Genomic DNA, 17,388 nt, shown 5'->3' with positions numbered 1-17,388 from the left:
TAAGTTTTTGTCAAAGTGTAAACAACGCCTTCACGAATACCCTTGCAGTTTTTGGTACTGCCTTAAATGTAATACATTTTTAATTGTATTGAAGTTATTTATTGAAAAATTAATAAACACACCCAATTGTGTTGTTCATGAACTCATATATTTTATTCGTAAGATATTTATTACCAAAAACAGATTTACAAATATTTGCCACATTAATACTTTTGATTCCCGCACTTATTTTATTGGTAAAACAAGTAAAACTATGAGCATGAAAGACACTCAAAGAGAAAGAAAATACAATCCTTCAAAATAAAAAATAATTCAAATCTTTTGCGCAGTTTATTTCCAGCAGCATGGTACAATTAATGCAAGGTAATGTCATTTCAAATAAGCATATCCAGGTCTGCATTTTCTGTAATTTTGACTTCACTGAGATGTTGTCAAAAGTATAGTTTAAAAAATTGTAAAAAAACTATTACATGAGGATACTTTTCTAGTTCTACCATATCATATCCGCTAGTTTTCAAATTAAATATGCTTTTTTGGTTATGGTAACGGTTACTTGCAGATACTGGATCAAAGGTATAGTTACAGTAGTGTTAACATTTTTAATTTGAAATAATATTTATATGTATGTTATAGACTTAATTAATATAGTCCTGGATTGGTTTCATTCGTCGCTACTGCTCTCCACAATATGCATTAGTTCCACAATTTGATCATTAAAATATTGATATAACACTGTGACAGCTATTGACAGTAACATCAGTAATTGAATCTGAAATGAAAGCAACAATTATTTCATGATTATAATACTATTTTCGGTAATAGTACGTTTATATATATGAGGGTTAACCCACTGGATTTGGATTTAAATTGTCATACCCATTACTTTTACTTCAAATAAATCCTCTCAAAGTGGGTTAACCCTACAAAAAGTTCTAACGTAAACATGGCATAAGCCATTTGTGTATCTTACAATAACAAAGTTCCATATTTTGAAGTCGACAATATTGAACAGCTTTAAATTCATTTCTTTCTTCAAACCACGTTTGAGGTCTTTTAAAATAGTCAATTTGTCCTCTGATAATGTTTTGGTCTCAATTTTTTTATTGATCATCTTATAAAACCCACTTTTCTGAAATCGAAAAAAAAATTAAAATGAAAAAAATTATAATTATATGTGTTTTGTAAGAATCCAAAGGAAATCATGGTACAATAAAAAGGTAAGGTAGAGCTAACAGCTGATTACAATATTTTTCTAAGTGTGCCCGACTTCTGCCAATTTTGTGTATGTATTTATTGTTTTGAAAAATAAAAACATAATATTTTCAAAATCAATGATTGGAAGACGTGTAAATTGGGAGACGCGTATTAAAGCTATTCGCCAGTTTGACCATGGAATTGAAAGATAGATCTGTCTAGATCATATTTTTGAAAGCACATTCAGGCATTTCATTCATTTTCCTCGCTGTTTAACTGATTTTAAAAGTGAGGAAAAATGTTGGATGAATGAAAACAATATGTTGCATGCAAATTTGACAGGAAACTGACATAGCCTCAGGGCTGTATTTCTCTAGTTTTACGAAGCTGTTCTACCTCCTTATTGTACCATTTATTTAATGACTAAACTCACTAACTAAATTAAGGTAACCTAAAATATGACCATCGGCTTAACAAGGCAAAACTCAAAAATTAAAAATTCAGCCGAGCCTGGCTGTGGGCTTTGAGCCGTGGACTAGAAGTTACCGTCTCAATGTTCAGAGCCATTAACCCGTCTTCCTACAGCAGCACTATAACAGGTGTATGCAATAGTGCAAACAATGTAGTTATAGTTAACAAAAATTCCATCACCCCAAAAATAAACTTTGCTGTGAAGAAAATTTGCTTTTGATTCTGGTGTTTAATTCGCAAATGCTTAATTGTAATGAGTTCGAAATAAATACTACTTCCAGAGAATGGCCCTTGTGAACCATCATCAATACCAAATATACCTGATGAACAGCTTAACAAACTCATAGTGGTGAGCGTGTCCATCTGGCTTTCAGATCATTAAGCTCGTCTTGAAAGAGTAATAAACACATAATTATTTTTATTATTGTTCGAATGCAAAATATAAGCAACGCCTTGGCAGGAACATTTGCGACTTATATATTATACCCCACTAAAGCTGTGCCATGGTAGAAGAATATAGGTAGGCACATCGACACAACTGCTGGCACAATGACCTGCCAAACCCATTTTGGTATTGAAAATTTTGAATGAAAAATTATTTTAATTTGTAACAAGTAAAAAAGCTGTAAGTTCGGCCGGGCCGAACTTTTAATACCCTCCACCATTTGGTACAAAATTTGGCAATTTCCAAAAAATAAAATCCGTTAAAAATTCTGTTAATATCTTAAGAATTCCGAATGCTTATACGACGACGGGGCCTGCATAGGCAAGTTTTGTCATAAGTTATTACAATATTTAAATGCGAAACTTGAAGAAAAATCTGTTTATAATGTAGCTAAAATCATTAAAATACCGTATATGGGGGGTACCGTTATATGGGGGTTATACGAAGACGTGGACCTGCACAGACAATTTTCTGGCATGGGCTGAAGTATCCATTACGACCTTCACATGCCGTATTTGAAACAATTCCGGTAAATAATGTCGCTAAAATCATCAACATACCAAATATCGGGTGGTACGGTATATGGGGGCTATATGAAGACTTGGACCTATATGGCCCATTTTCTGTTTTATGCTGCAGTATCTATTACGAACTTCAAATACCAAATTTGGAACGATTTCGCTAAATAATGTCGCTAAAATCATCAAAATACCGAATATCGGGGCTACCGTTATATGGGGGCTATATGAGGACGTGGACCTACATGGCTCATTTTTTGACTTAGGATTACGAATCCATTACGAACTTCAAATACCAAATTTGGAACGATTCCGTTAAATAATGTCGCTAAAATCATCAAAATACCGAATATCGGGGGTACCATTATATGGGGGCTATACGAAGACGTAGACCTACATAGGTTATTTTCTGTCTTAGGCTGTAGTATCCATTACGAACTTCAAATACCAACTTTGAAACGATTCCGGTAAACAATGTCGCTAAAATCATCAAAATACCGAATATCGGGAGGTACCGTTATATGGGGGCTATATGATTTCTTGGACCTACATGGCCCATTTACGAACTTAACCTGCCTACTGGCAAAATATACATGTTTGCAAAATTTTAGCCTTCTATCTCTATTTGTTCGAAAGATAGCGTGATTACAACAGACAGACGGACAGACAGACGGACATGGCTAAATCGTCTTAGAATTTTACTCTGATCAAGAATATATATACTTTGTTGGGTCTGACATGAGTATTTCAAGGAGTTACAAACGGAATGACAAAATTAATATACCCTACCGGTGGAGGGTATAAAAATTGTTGAAAACGCGTATTATACTAACTTCCGAATGACGTCGTATAAGAAAACGTATAAAAATCTACATATATCTGAAAAGACATATACAATTATTTGACATCAATGTTCCCAAGCGTTGATGCATCTACCTGTATTGCCGTGCCCAGGGATGCTTTCCCTTAGTATCATGGTAGATGCAGCTAGCCGCATCGACCCAGCTGCTGGGACAATGAACTGTCAAACCAATTTTGTATTAGAACTTTTTGAATAAAAAAAATTATTCATATTTGTAAAAAAATAGTTCAAAGATTCATATCATAACAGCCTCCGATTGGCGTCGTATAGGAAAACATATACAAATCTACTTACTTTTTAAGAAGCGTTGATGCAGCTACCTGTATTCTTTTACCATGGTTAGTATGTAGATTCCACACCAGATTTAAAATAAATCTGGTTGTCAGAATATCTACTTTTTATGATAAATTTAGTTGAATGGATCTGTATCTAAACGCGTTATAATAAAACAAACAAAATAACAATATTTTTGAAAATACTTTTGCTCACTTTTTCTTTCCCGAACCTTTTTAACCACTTCTCTAAGAGCATATTACAACAATTCACGACAGTTCACTCTTTTGCTAACCTTATCACAAAAAAAAAAAATACGGAAACGGAGCTATTGTGAATCAAATTTTGATATACAGAGGGAAATATACAGGGATAATGAAAGTGTAAATAGCATTTCGTCTGATAGTGCCTTAAAAACGAAGAATTTTATGATTTTACTCGTGTAAGTCCCGTGGTAGAACAATACAGGTAGACGCATCGACACAGCTGATGAGACAATTAACTGTAATTTTGAAATTGAAAACTTTAAATGAAAATTATTTAAATTTGTAATTTTTTAATGCTTTTCTTAACAACCACTGATAGGAGTCCTATAGGAAATCATTAAAAAATTCTGACATTTCAGTGTTCCGAAGCGTTGATGCATCTATCTGTATTCTTCTACCATGATAAGTCTAAAAATTTTAAAATGTTTTTTTTTTTTCAAATATAAGTAGCTTTTTATATGTTTTTTTTATACGACGTCAAGCGGAGGCTATAATGCGCGTTTTTCAACAATTTTTACAAATTTGAATAACTTTTTTACCTTATTCGACTCCCTTCTTTTCCATAACTCATTTCATTTTCATAAACTTTCGGTTTTTTTTGTTAACACAGGGTGTAAACTTGATAATACTATTAAGTACGTTCATACATGGCTCAATCAAAAAAGTTGCTCAACTTCAAGAAACTAGGAAAAATATAACTCTGTGTCGGAGTCTTATAGTGTCAAATAATCTTTTAAATATACAACAATTGATTTTGTTTATTTTACGTTTTTTTTAACAAAATTCTTATGTTGGGGAAAAACGCAAAACATGAGTGGTTATTCCACAAAATTGAATCTAAAATAGTAGGACAATAATGTTTTATCTAAAAATTGTACAATTTGTTGATCAGTAAGGCTGCAAATACATAAAGAGCATATTTGGCTGGCTTAAGTCATCGGCTTGCTTCTTCGTAGATGAACAAAGTAGTTTTAGGTTGACATAGTTCGATTTTGGCCCTAGGCTCCTTTGTTCATTTCCGAAGAAGTCAGCCGATGACTTAAGCCAGCCAGATAAGCGCTTTATGTATTTCCACCCTAACTTGGAAAATTGGTATTTATTTTTCAACTGAAAATTGTATTTTTTATTCAAACCATTTTAGAACTAAGAAGGTAAAGTCATGTAATCATATGTTTATAATTTTTTTAAATTTATACCTATGACAACATCTTCATTTATACATTTGACAACATCTTATTGTCAAAATCTATATTCATAAATTCATTGAATACACACAAAATCAGAGGTGGGAAATGTTTTTTATGCATTGAGATTTGACAAGGTAAATTAAAAAAATGCAGAGCTGGGAATGCCAATTTGAAATGAGGTGACCTTTATTTCATTGTACTATGATTCAAAAGGTGTGTATGTTTTGACAGAATAGGGGCACAAGAGACAAAAAATGTATTTAGGTGGTAGCTTTGTCCTACCTTCTGTAATTGTTCTATGCGTACATATATTTTTAATGAGATGTTCTCCTCAAAAATATTTTACCTGGCAAAAAATAACACCCAAATTGTCTGAAAATGTTATTATGATGAAATACCATCTATTTCTGACATTTCTACTAGTTTTCTTGATTACGTTTTCATACGTCTAATTTACAACTGCATCTATTTTGACAAAACGGATGAAATCAGCTTGTCTTATCGGATGGCCTAATAAGTAGACCGTGTCATGTTCCATGGCCCAGCTGATTACCAAATTTAGTTTAAAGATGTATTATTGTGATTGAAATCGCAGTACAAAAACCAAACAAACAGCAAATGAAAAGCAAAGAAATTTTGACATTTAGTTCGATTTTCCTTATTGGCGAACTATTGTGATTTAAAACAAAAGGTATATGAATACGTTATGCAATTTCCACTTTTCAAACTTACCGTTTTCCTAAAACTCAACAGCGTCATGGTCAAAAAGAGATAATCCAAAAATATGCAAACAAATATGACCGAATTAGCAGCATAAAAGACACGGCGATTGCGATCGGTAAATATGAGATGCCAAGATTTTTCAAAATACAATTTCGTATAGATGCCATAGAGCAGGCAATTGTAGTTGAGACCGTTCAAAATTAATAATTGTCTTTGAAGGATTTTATTGGTGGAACTCAAGTACCTGGCAATGCCATTAACTCCTTCGGAGACATATCGATAAATATCCATAGGAGTTATATCTTCCACTGGTGTCTTGTTCACTTCTAATTCATCATTTTTAATAATTTCATCCATGGATGAGAACTCCTCATTTGGATTCCTATTCTCCTCTAGATCGGTTTTCAAAACAGGATTTATAATTTCTACGATTACGTTTGATTTTTGGCTTATTGGGTCTTGAATTATCAGCTGATCTTTGTATTCCGATAATTTCGTTCGCAAAAGCCACAGAGACAAAGTGTGGAATCTTAGAGCTCCAGCCACCATAAAGTGGGGCATAAATAATGCCAAGGCAATCATTATGTGGTCCATGGGAGGTAATTCAAATTTCATTTCTATGGCTATGTATAAACCAAAAGCAAAGGCAACAAAAAGGGTGGAGAAAAATATCAAATATGTCAATAACTCTTCGCGGATAACTTTTTTCGCCGTAGACACTTTTTGAGGAGCCTTTGTGCCCACCAACACCACCAGCAATCCATTGAAAACTTTTGTCAAAAATTTCCACTCAATCATGCAAAAAACAAAAGTTTTCAGTCCTAACCATATTTGAAACAGCAGTAGATGTTTCAGAAATGGTGATAAATCAAAGGTGATTTTTAACAAAGCCGATTCTTCGAAGTGATGTCCAAAGCAAATCAAATAAATGATAAGGAGACCCACAAAGTACAGCACACTCCATAAGGATACACGATATCGTTGACTTTTAACATCCAAAGTACGAATTTGATAGCCCGTAAAAAGTAGATATCCACTGGCTATGCGTAATATCCGTTGGTAGTTCATATTGAACGCGGATTTGAAACTAATTTGAAATTTCGATGAATTTTAAACAAATAAAATAAATGACCGCCATCAACGACAAAGATCGAAATCGGTATTTGAGTTAATTACCCATAACAATTGGCGTTCATGGTAGTTCATTGGTATTTTATTGCGAATGGATTTAAAAATGATTTTGTTTGGTGTTCCGAAATAATAATTTGGACAAGTACTTTTAAATAAAATGCCCTTTATCATAATCTATAATCAAGGGGTCGTATGTTTACATACACACAATAACTTCTATAATTTTAAGAATCTTTTCCAAACCAAAACATATTACCTGTATTCTTCTACCATGTAATAAATATATGGTATTCGCTATTTCCAGAGTAGTTTTACATCTTGTCTGAAGTGGTTTTGGAAGTGGTAGCGTATTGTTCTGGCTTGATTTTACAAGACTATATTACAAAACTATTAGGTTTAAGACTTAAGTGTCCTATGAAATTATCTGTTTTTCAATTTTGTCGTCTTTCTGTCTTGAACTCAATTCCGTAGAATAACCTCAACATTTCATTAATGTTTTGTAAGTTTTCCCCCATTCTAAGAATTTGAAATAATAGTAAAATAAACAAAGCCAATTGTAGCATGCTTTAAAAGTTTATTTGACACAATAAAACTCGCGTACAGAGTTGTATTTTTCCTGCATCCTTTGCAGTTAAGCTGCCTTTCACATGTTATTCTGTGCAAATGTTATTTTGTACAAATGATAAAAATATTGGCACGTGCAAAATTTAAAATGTATATCCAATTTTATACGGAATCATAAATTCCGATTAATTGCATATTTATAACAGATTTCTGCCTAATATAGCAAGTTGTATAGAATCGCCGACTTGTTTCGAAATTACGACAGATATAAGTTTTGGAAATTGTGTCTCTTTGGGGTTGAGGTACCAGAACGGGTGGGCAGATATCTATCATGTGTAGATGTGGGAAATTTGATGACATTTGTATGCTTATTTCGCGATCTAATGTAAGTAAAAATAATGGAATGTGTGAAATTTGAAGTGAACCGGATGTTTATTTCGGATTTTATGATCGTTTTGGTTATTCAAAATTTTGAGCCTTTGTGGGTGAGGTACCAGAAGAGCGGACCGATACATTCCATCTTCTCAGAAGATCTTGTGTTAGTAAAAATAATGGGATGTTTGAAGTATGAAGAGAACCGGCTGTTTAGTTCCGATTTAATAATCGTTGTGGTTATTCGAAACGTAGCCCGTTTGTGGGGGAGGTACCCGAAGCAATGATCCGATCTCTGCCATTTTTATGGCAGATCTTGTGTTGATAAAAATATTGAGAATTGCCAATTTGCTGAATGGAATCGGATGTTAATTTCGTGTCAAAATGGTTTTGGAAGAATATTTAGTTTTATTCGAGCAGTCGATAAGGTAGGTGCTACCGGATAATTTTCTGAATACCCCATTAGAAATTTAGGTGTACGTAAATATAACTTCCTAATTTTTTTTTTGCAGAAAACTTTACAGATTTATTATTGGTGGAATGTTTGGGTTATATACACACTTCAGCACCTTTAGATATTTAATTTTGATTTTGAAAGAAGATGTGACAAAGATGGCCATGTCATGCCTTTGTCTTACATATATATATATAAAAATGGCGGATTTTTGGCGGGTTACTTATTTATAATTTTGCTTAAACCATTATCTCAATATACATAGTTTCTATAATGTAATAGAACTTTATGAGAACGTCACCTTATATTTATTTATTTTTATTTTCATCATTCGTGTTATTTATTATCTTCCAAAATAATTTATAGAATATTTAATTGTGCAAATATAACATCGATTTTTTTTTTCAAAAAATGTATTTTACGATAACAGATATAAAATTAAACAAGTAAAAAAGCTGTAAGTTCGGCCGGGCCGAACTTTTAATACCCTCCCCCATTTGGTACAAATTTGGCAATTTCCAAAAAATAAAACCCTTTAAAAATTCTGTTAAAATCTTAAAAATACCGAATGCTTATACGACGACGTGGGCCTGCATAGGCAACTTTTGTCATAAATTATTACAATATTTAAATGCGAAACTTGAAGAAAAATCTGTTTATAATGCAGCTAAAATCGTCAAAATACCGAATATGGGGGGTACCGTTATATGGGGGCTATACGAAGACGTGGACTTGCACAGACAATTTTCTGGCATGGGCTGAAGTATCCATTACGAACTTCACATACGAAATTTGAAACAATACCTGTAAATAACGTCGCTAAAATCATTAAAATACCGAATATCGGGGGGTACCGTTATATGGGGGCTATATGAAGACGTGGACCTACATGGCTCATTCTTTGACTTTGGATGAAGTATCCATTACGAACTTCAAATACCAAATTTGAAACGATTCCGGTAAACAATGTCGCTAAAATCATAAAAATACCGAATATCGGGGGGTACAGTTATATGGGGGCTATATGAAGGCGTGGACCTACATGGCTCATTTTTTGGTTTAGGATGTAGTATCCATTACGAACTTCAAATACCAAATTTGAAACGATTCCGGTAAACAATGTCGCTAAAATCATCAAAAAACCGAATACCAGGGGTTACGTTATATGGGGCCTACAGGAAGACGTGGACCTGCACAGATAATTTTCTGTCTTAGGCTGTAGCATCCATTACAAACTTCAAATGCCAAATTTGAAATAATTCCGGTGAATAATGTCGCTAAAATCATCAAAATACCGAATATCGGGAGGTACCGTTATATGGGGGCTATATGATAACTTGGACCTACATGGCCCATTTACGAACTTAACCTGCCTACTGGGAAAAAATACATGTGTGCAAAATTTTTGCCTTCTATCTCAATTTATTCGAAAGATAGCGTGATTACAACAGACAGACAGACAGGCGGACAGACAGACGGACATGGCTAAATCGTCTTAGAATTTTACGCTGATCAAGAATATATATACTTTGTTGGGTCTGACATGAATATTTCGAGGAGTTACAAACGGAATGACAAAATTAATATACCCTCCATAGTATGGTGGAGGGTATAAAAAAAATCTAACAAAATATTTCTCACTATGTATAGAGAGGCAAGAAACACTTGCAATATTTTTATTTCAAAACACATACAATCACAAAATAATTTTGGATTTCTCTGCCTAGCCCTGATCTAAATTCACAGGGTTAGCGCACTGGATCTATTAAACCCAGTGGGTTAATCTTAAATAATAATTATTATACGTTACTAAGTAGTTTTTGCTGGCAAAATTATGGCACACATCAATTGTGGCGATCGCCTGAAAGTATGCAACAAAAATGTTAAATATAAACATTATAGAAAATACAGGGATTGGTAGTCTTATATGAAATGACTTTGCCTCCTTAATTTTGTTTTTGGCAATTTGTGCCCGACTTTGCTGAAAGTCGTCTGTTAACACAAAAGTTCTGCAAAAGCGAGCGATTCGATAAACAAATTTTCACAGTTCTTTCACTGAGTTTGCAAATTCTTGCTGGACAAATTTCTTTTTGTAACTCTTCCTCTTCTCCTTCTGGTGATTTATATTTGGGTAGGTTAATTATTTTTACTTTGAAAATCTCAAATCTACTTTTTTGTCCTCGGTTCATTATAAATATTTGTGTGCATTTTATGGCGGACAAATTGCTTCGTTTTTGACAAACCATCTAATTGCTTGTAAGTTTATGTTGACATTCCGTCTGTTTAGTTTTCACAGTTTTCTAGCTAATAAAACCGCGTTACACTTTCAGAAAGAAACTATTAAATAATTCCTGCAGGACAAGTAACCAAACAGACCTATTGTATGTTGACAACTTTTCACTGTTTACGCGAATTCCAAATATAGACAATTGTATTTTGAGATAATGGCCGAAATCAGCTGGGCTAATTGGAATGTCTATTAAATAGGGCTTGTTTATGCTTGTCTGTGTGGAGAGAATTACGCTCATTATGTTCACTCGTGCCTACATTTGCCTGGCCCTACAAAGTAATTATATCTTACAAGGTGGCGCAAAAGTAATCCTCCCATCAAGAAAATGCGATATATTTTACGATTGGGCCCTAATGTCTTAATTACAGCCAAGAAACATCGGAAGTTTACTTTTGGGCCACCTTGTACATGCATATGTTCTTGACAGTCATTCCGGTTTGTTTTGGCTGCTATTAAGACCATGGTACAATAAAAAGGTATGGTAGAGCTACCAGCTGATTAAAATTTTTTTCTAAGTGTGCCCGACTTATGACAATTTTGTGTCTGTATTTATTGTTTTGAAAAATAAAAACAAAATTTGTTCAAAATCAATGAATGGAGGAAGCTTAAATTGCGGGGCGCTCACTAATGATATTAACCAGATATGCCACGGAATTGAAAGACTGAAAACTTAGGATCATATTTTTGAGAGAATATCCAGGCATTTCATTCATCTTTCGAGCTATTTGACTCATTTTAAAAATTAACAAAAAATATCAAATAAATGAAAACAACTTGTTAGATATAATTTTGAATTATTCTGACAGGAAGCGGGCGTTGCCTCAGGGCTGTATTTATGTAGTTTTACGAAGCTGTTCTACCTCCTTATTGTACCATGTTAAGACATTAGGGGCCAATCGTAAAATTTATAGCATTTTCTGATAGGAGGATTACTTTTGCGCCTCCTAGTAGATAAAAATCATGTATTTACCTATATATCAGAAGTCAGATTACACTTCTACAATAATCCGTTTATTCTCAAACACAATCCCATTGTGTATTGCCCATGATTTGTGTTTATTGCAGGGCTAGGCAGAGAGCATCAAAAATTTTTTGTGATTGTATGTGTTTTGAAATAACAAAATATTGCAAGTGTTTTTTTGGCTCTCTTTGCACATTGAGAAATATTTTGTTGGTTTTTTTTGATTTTTATATTTCAGGTTTCATAGCAACTTAAACTTTTCAACTCATTAAAAAAAAACGCTGTTATATTAAAACTATTAAATAAACTATAAATTATTTTGTAAGAGAATAGATAACACGAATGATGCAAAAAATATTTAAGGTGACGAAGTTTTATCAAATTATGGAAATGAAAATTATTAAAATAATGATAATAATATGAGTAATAACAAAATTATTAATTTATTCAAAATAAATATTTAAAGAAGACGTGTACATAAAGAGAATTATTATAGATTAAATGGAAGTTTTTTTATGGAATCTAAATTTAGTAAACAATTTTGTTGCTTCAGAAATACATTTAATCTTGAATTTACATTACTGGTTCAACTATTTCATCAATGTTTAATTGGTATGGACAACATTTAATGCGCAATAAATTTTCAATATGGTTATCTGTAAGGGAGTTCCTGGATTTACTTTTTATGATTTTTAAATAAGAAAATGTAGATTCACATAAATATGTGGACCCAAACATTGAATATATTTTCATAATTTCTCTTTTTATCTTTGGGTATTTCTCTGAATTAATTGCGTTTTCTCCCCAAAAAACATGCAAAATTTCCAAAGAAAGTTCTTTGAAAAACATACCGTCAACAAATGGACGGCATTGTTTAGCTAATGCCGCAAATACAACAAAGGATGCTTTTCTTAGGAGGAATTCGTCATCAGAGGTTTTTGCTAATCTGTCCTCCTTATAATCCAAAATAAACCTTTCATAAAAAGGTTTTTTTAATTTGAGAATTAATGACGTTTTTTCCTCGTCAGTAAAATTACGATATTGTCCGTGACAGGATATATAATGCCTTTTCAAATAATAAGGCATCGACCGAGATAACGTGCGTTGGCAAACCAAGCATTCTAGTTTCACAAAATAATTTTCGGCGAATAAAAATTCATATTCAATGTCCTCAGCCATTTTTTATGTGCAGAACAAAATGATATATAGAATCTTTCTTAATCACTATCGAAATGAAACTGGAAATATTTCTTTGTGTGACCAAATCAAAACCCAAATAAGTCCATGACCATCTTTGTCACACCTGTTTCAGAAATAAAAATTAAATATTCAAAAGTGTTGAAAAGTGCATTTGATTTGAACCAAATATTGCAAAGCCAATAAAAAATTCAATTAAAGAAGAAAAATCTTTAAAGCTTCCTGAAAATGTACATTTATGTACACAATTATTTCTTACGGTGCATTCATAAAAATATCCGACAGCACATTCCTCATCGACTGCTCGAACAATACTAAATATTCTCCCAAAACCATTTTGACAGAAAACTCAAAACAAGTTATTTTTTACAATTGTGTTGGTGAACACACAGACATCCCAAGGGATACTCTTTGCCTAGCCCTGGTATAAACGAAGTCATTGTTTGTTTTGTTTTTTTGTTGTTCGCTTGGCCAAACGTCATTTAGTACCAAATCGAATAGAATAACCAAAAGACGTTGTTATCTCTGAAAAAACCTCAACGAAAAACAGAACTGAACGAAAACAAAAACCATCGAGCTGGGTATCGAAACATAAAATGTGGGTATGTAATTATTTAATAAAAAAAATAATTAATTTTTATGGATAAATTATAATGGAAAACAACAATAAATTAGACTGGATACCTTGGCATTTTTTATACACTCAGCCATATAGCTACAGAGGATATTTATAATTTGATACGGCCAAAATCTGCCTAGTCGAGATAACGGTTTTAGACCCTAGGTCTCTTTGGACCAAATCCGTTTCAGGATATTTGGAGTCGATCCAGCGGTGTAAGTCGGTCTATCTGCCTACTGGCTGGTGCGCACGATAACTCTCGAATGGAGTATCAGATTTGGTCCAAACTTGGTACATCGTAATGTTTTTGGAAAACTTAGATCGAGTTCGGAGATGGGAAATATTGGTCCACTCCTTCGGCACCTCAAAACAAAAAAAAAACAAATTTTCAAAAAAAATATTTCACTGCACAGAAAGAGAAAGTATAATCCGTTTTGCGCCAATCGGTCCACTCCATTCATAGCTCAATAAGAAAGGTTGCTCAAGTAGAAAAATGCAACTCTGTGCTGGAGTCTTATAATGTAAAAAGACTGTTAAATATACAACAGTTTGTTTATTTTTATTTTTTGTTTACAAAATTCTTATATTAGGAACAACCCCCGAAACAAGAATGGAATTTCGGCGTTATTCCACAAGATTGAATCTAAAATGGTAGGACAATACAGTCTTATCTCAACATTTTACAATTTGTTGCCCATAATTTAAATTATTTTAAATTATTCATTACGAGCTTAAAATACGAAATTTGAAACAATTTTGATTAATAACGTCGCTAAAATCATAAAAATACCGAATATTGAGAGATATCATTATATGGGTGCTTTACGAAAATCTGGACCGGCATGGCCCATTTACGAACGGACGCCTGGTAAAATACACATTTGGGGAAATTTTTAGCCTTTTATCTCAATTCGTTCAAAAGATGAAAAGTGATTACAACCGACGAACATCGCTAAATCGACTTGGTATTTTACGCTGATCAAAAATGTATATACTTTGTTGGGTCTGATATGAATATTTTGAGGAGTTATAAACGGAGTGACATTGTATGGTGGAGAGTATAAAAATGAGCCAAATGAGAAAATAACCTTTTTTAAATTTTTTCTCCAAAAAAGCTGAACTACGAATAAATTCCTGGGTAGTAAAAAATGTTGCAAATGATTGCATTTTGCAGCTCTGTGTTGTATTTTCCGAAATAATAAAAATGCAAGAACCTGAAAGAATCTACAAGTTTTGCAATTTTTAATAGTTTCATGATAGTAATTCTGACATTACAATCCATAGAGGTAGATCTCTTTACTTGCAACTTTCTCTAACTCAGTCTACCGTGACTTCATTTTACCGTGTATCCTACTTTGTGAGAACTCAAACTTTAGTCTAATTACCCTTAGGAACCCTAAAATTTTAAAATCCTGTTATATGAGCTGAGAAGTTAAAACAAAGCCCGAAATATCGAATTTCAGCTTATTGAGTTGGAAACTGAGGTAGAAACCTTCAAAATATCGAAAATCAGGAGTGGCTATTATAAAGGGGCGGCACCAACGTTCGGACCTGCATTGCATATATTTTGCTAGCAATGAATCGAACCACTGGGAACCCAAAGCTCAAATCACAACTGATTTGTTTGGCTGAAACCTCTTAAATACCGAATATCACGAGGTACCGTCACATGGAGGATCGATATTTTCCGTTCAGTATCAATCCTCTGTCTTTAAAAGGGCCTACAGACAGACGGATATGGCTAAAGTGACACAGTATTTTACGCTTTCAAGAAATTGTGGAAAGCGCCTAAAAGTATGCAATATGCTAAATTTAATACTTTTGTCTTTATCTATAGTGTACAGGAGGGTATATTAACTTTGTATTCGGTTTGTAGCATCCCTAAAAAATCGTCGTAGACCGCATAAAGACCGCATGATCAGCATGAAATTCTAAGTCGATTTGACGATGCCCGTCTGTCTGTTGAAAACACGATACAGCCCACATTATTTGACGAAAAGCTTTGTATTTATTGTGTCTAGGATGGTTGGTGTTGAAAATGAGATATATCGGTTCCCGTTTTGGAATAGCCGTCTTATAACGTTACTTCCCGATATTCAGTACTTTGATGATTTTTGCACATTTATCCACGGATTTGTCTAAAAATTGGCATTTGTAGTTGGCAATGGGTTCTAGCTCCTGTGGTTTTTGTATAGGCCTTAAATAAAAGTACCTTCCTTTATTCGGTATTTTCATGATTTTTGCCAAAATTTTCCACGGATTTGTGTAAAGATTGGTATTTGTAGTTCGTCATAGGTTCTGGGATTGGTAGCGGAACAGAGTATATATAGGTCCACGTTTTGGAATATTTCCTATATAACGGCACCTTCCGATATTCGGTGTTTTTATGATTTTTTCCACATTTATTCGCGGATTTTTCTAAAAATTGTTATCTTTAGTTCACAATAGGTTCTAGCGCCGGGAGCAGAACATAGTATATATAGGTCCACGTTTTTGTATAGCTCCCATAAGACGGTATCTCCCGTTTTTCGGTATTTTGATAATTTTTGCCACATTTTTTTTGGTATTTGTAGGTCATAGTGGGTTCTAGCTCCTGTGGTAGAACATAGTATATGTAGGTCATGTTTTAGTATAGGTCCAATGTAACGGTACCTCCTTATTTTCGGTGTTTTGATAATCTTTGCCACATTTTTCGACGGATTTGTCTAAAATTTGATATATGTAGGTCATAATGGGTTCTAGCTCCGGCGGCAGAACATTGCGCATATAACGATACTCAGCGATATTCGATATTTTGATAATCCTTTTCACATTTACCCACGAAATTGTTTCAAATTTGGTATTTAAGAAGATTTGGTAAATGACAATCTTTGAAGTATAAAATCGTCCATGGATGTTCCCGTTTTGGTATGGCTCCCATACAATGACCTGACCTACTTTATGGGTTTTTGTAAAGTTTAACATCATTATCCAAACGGTTTTACTGGTATTTGTAGTTTAAAGTGGAACACGTTTGAATTCAGACACTTTTATTTAAAAATGTTTTCTTTACCCAAAGGTTGATTAAAAGGTAGGAGGTATTAAAAGTTCGGCCCGGCTGAATTTAATATTTTTTACTTGTTTTTGTTTAATTTTTGTTTGTTGTTGAATTTAAAATAAGATTTAATTTTGTAATATCTTATAAGTAAAAAATAATATTAATAAATAATTTCATTTGGTTTCATTTCAGGTGGCATCCATAGGCGACCTGTAAATCCCCCCTTGTTCAGCTGAGTAGTCATTCGGCATCCTTATTACTTACATATTATATATATTTAGCCTTTACATCAAATATTATCAATGCATTTCATTTGAAATACTTTATATATTTTTTCATATCTCCAAACAAAAGTTACCTGTATTATTTTTCTTTTATTTCAAATGTTATTATATTCATTATTTTGAATATCGATTTGAATGTTAACTACAACTACTGCATACCAATCAGGTCAAGTGATATTATAAATTTTAAGTCTGTGTGTGTTTTTTTAAATTTAATACAAGAATTTAGTCATCCATTCGTTTGTAAGCAGAGATTAGCGCTGCAGTTCCGGTGTGTCCCAAAATCCGAATGGATGCCTTTACATGGTTTTGCATATATTTTTGGTTTTTATTTTTCATAATTTTCGGACCAATGGTATTTTTCATATGCATCCATTTGCCAGAGGTGTCTGTGCAATATATTAAGAAATTGCGTTTTTAGTTTTAAGATTTTTTGTATTCTTTCTTTTTAGATATAAATAAACAAAATGTATAAACGTTTTATGAAAATATTAAAAAAAAGAAATTGTGTTTTTTAATAAACAATCGAATGACCAATTT

The 17,388-nt window shown here is 33.0% G+C and overlaps 2 protein-coding genes across 2 annotated transcripts; one reads left to right on the top strand and one right to left on the bottom strand.

Moving 5' to 3' along the window:
* Positions 1–510: 510 nt before the first annotated feature.
* On the bottom strand, positions 511–7,014 carry LOC101887677 (uncharacterized). The gene is made up of 3 exons (XM_011294102.3): positions 5,949–7,014; positions 971–1,129; positions 511–769 (listed from the first exon to the last, which is right to left on the bottom strand). The coding sequence occupies exons 1-3, from the start codon at positions 7,005–7,007 to the stop codon at positions 662–664; spliced, it is 1,326 nt and encodes a 441-aa protein (XP_011292404.1). The 5' UTR covers positions 7,008–7,014; the 3' UTR covers positions 511–661.
* A 5,940-nt stretch (positions 7,015–12,954) lies between these two features.
* On the top strand, positions 12,955–17,360 carry LOC105261788 (uncharacterized). Its single transcript, XM_011294097.3, has 2 exons — positions 12,955–13,510; positions 16,757–17,360. The coding sequence occupies exon 2, from the start codon at positions 17,138–17,140 to the stop codon at positions 17,267–17,269; it is 132 nt and encodes a 43-aa protein (XP_011292399.1). The 5' UTR covers positions 12,955–13,510; positions 16,757–17,137; the 3' UTR covers positions 17,270–17,360.
* The last annotated feature ends 28 nt before the right edge of the window (positions 17,361–17,388 follow it).

This window comes from Musca domestica, unplaced genomic scaffold (genome assembly GCF_030504385.1).
Source record: "Musca domestica strain aabys unplaced genomic scaffold, Musca_domestica.polishedcontigs.V.1.1 48, whole genome shotgun sequence".
Taxonomy (NCBI): Eukaryota; Metazoa; Arthropoda; class Insecta; order Diptera; family Muscidae; genus Musca; species Musca domestica.
Note: the sequence above shows the minus strand (reverse complement) of the source record. Positions and strands in the feature narration are given on the sequence as shown.

Excerpts from the sequence above, each read along its gene's own strand:
- LOC101887677 (XM_011294102.3), bottom strand. The coding sequence starts at position 7,007 with ATGAACTACCAACGGATATTACGCATAGCCAGTGGATATCTACTTTTT. Across the intron at positions 1,130-5,948 it reads TGTTGAGTTTTAGGAAAACG|AAAAGTGGGTTTTATAAGAT; the intron begins GTAAGTTTGAAA and ends TTTCGATTTCAG. Across the intron at positions 770-970 it reads AAATATGGAACTTTGTTATT|ATTCAATTACTGATGTTACT; the intron begins GTAAGATACACA and ends CTTTCATTTCAG.
- LOC105261788 (XM_011294097.3), top strand. The coding sequence starts at position 17,138 with ATGGATGCCTTTACATGGTTTTGCATATATTTTTGGTTTTTATTTTTC.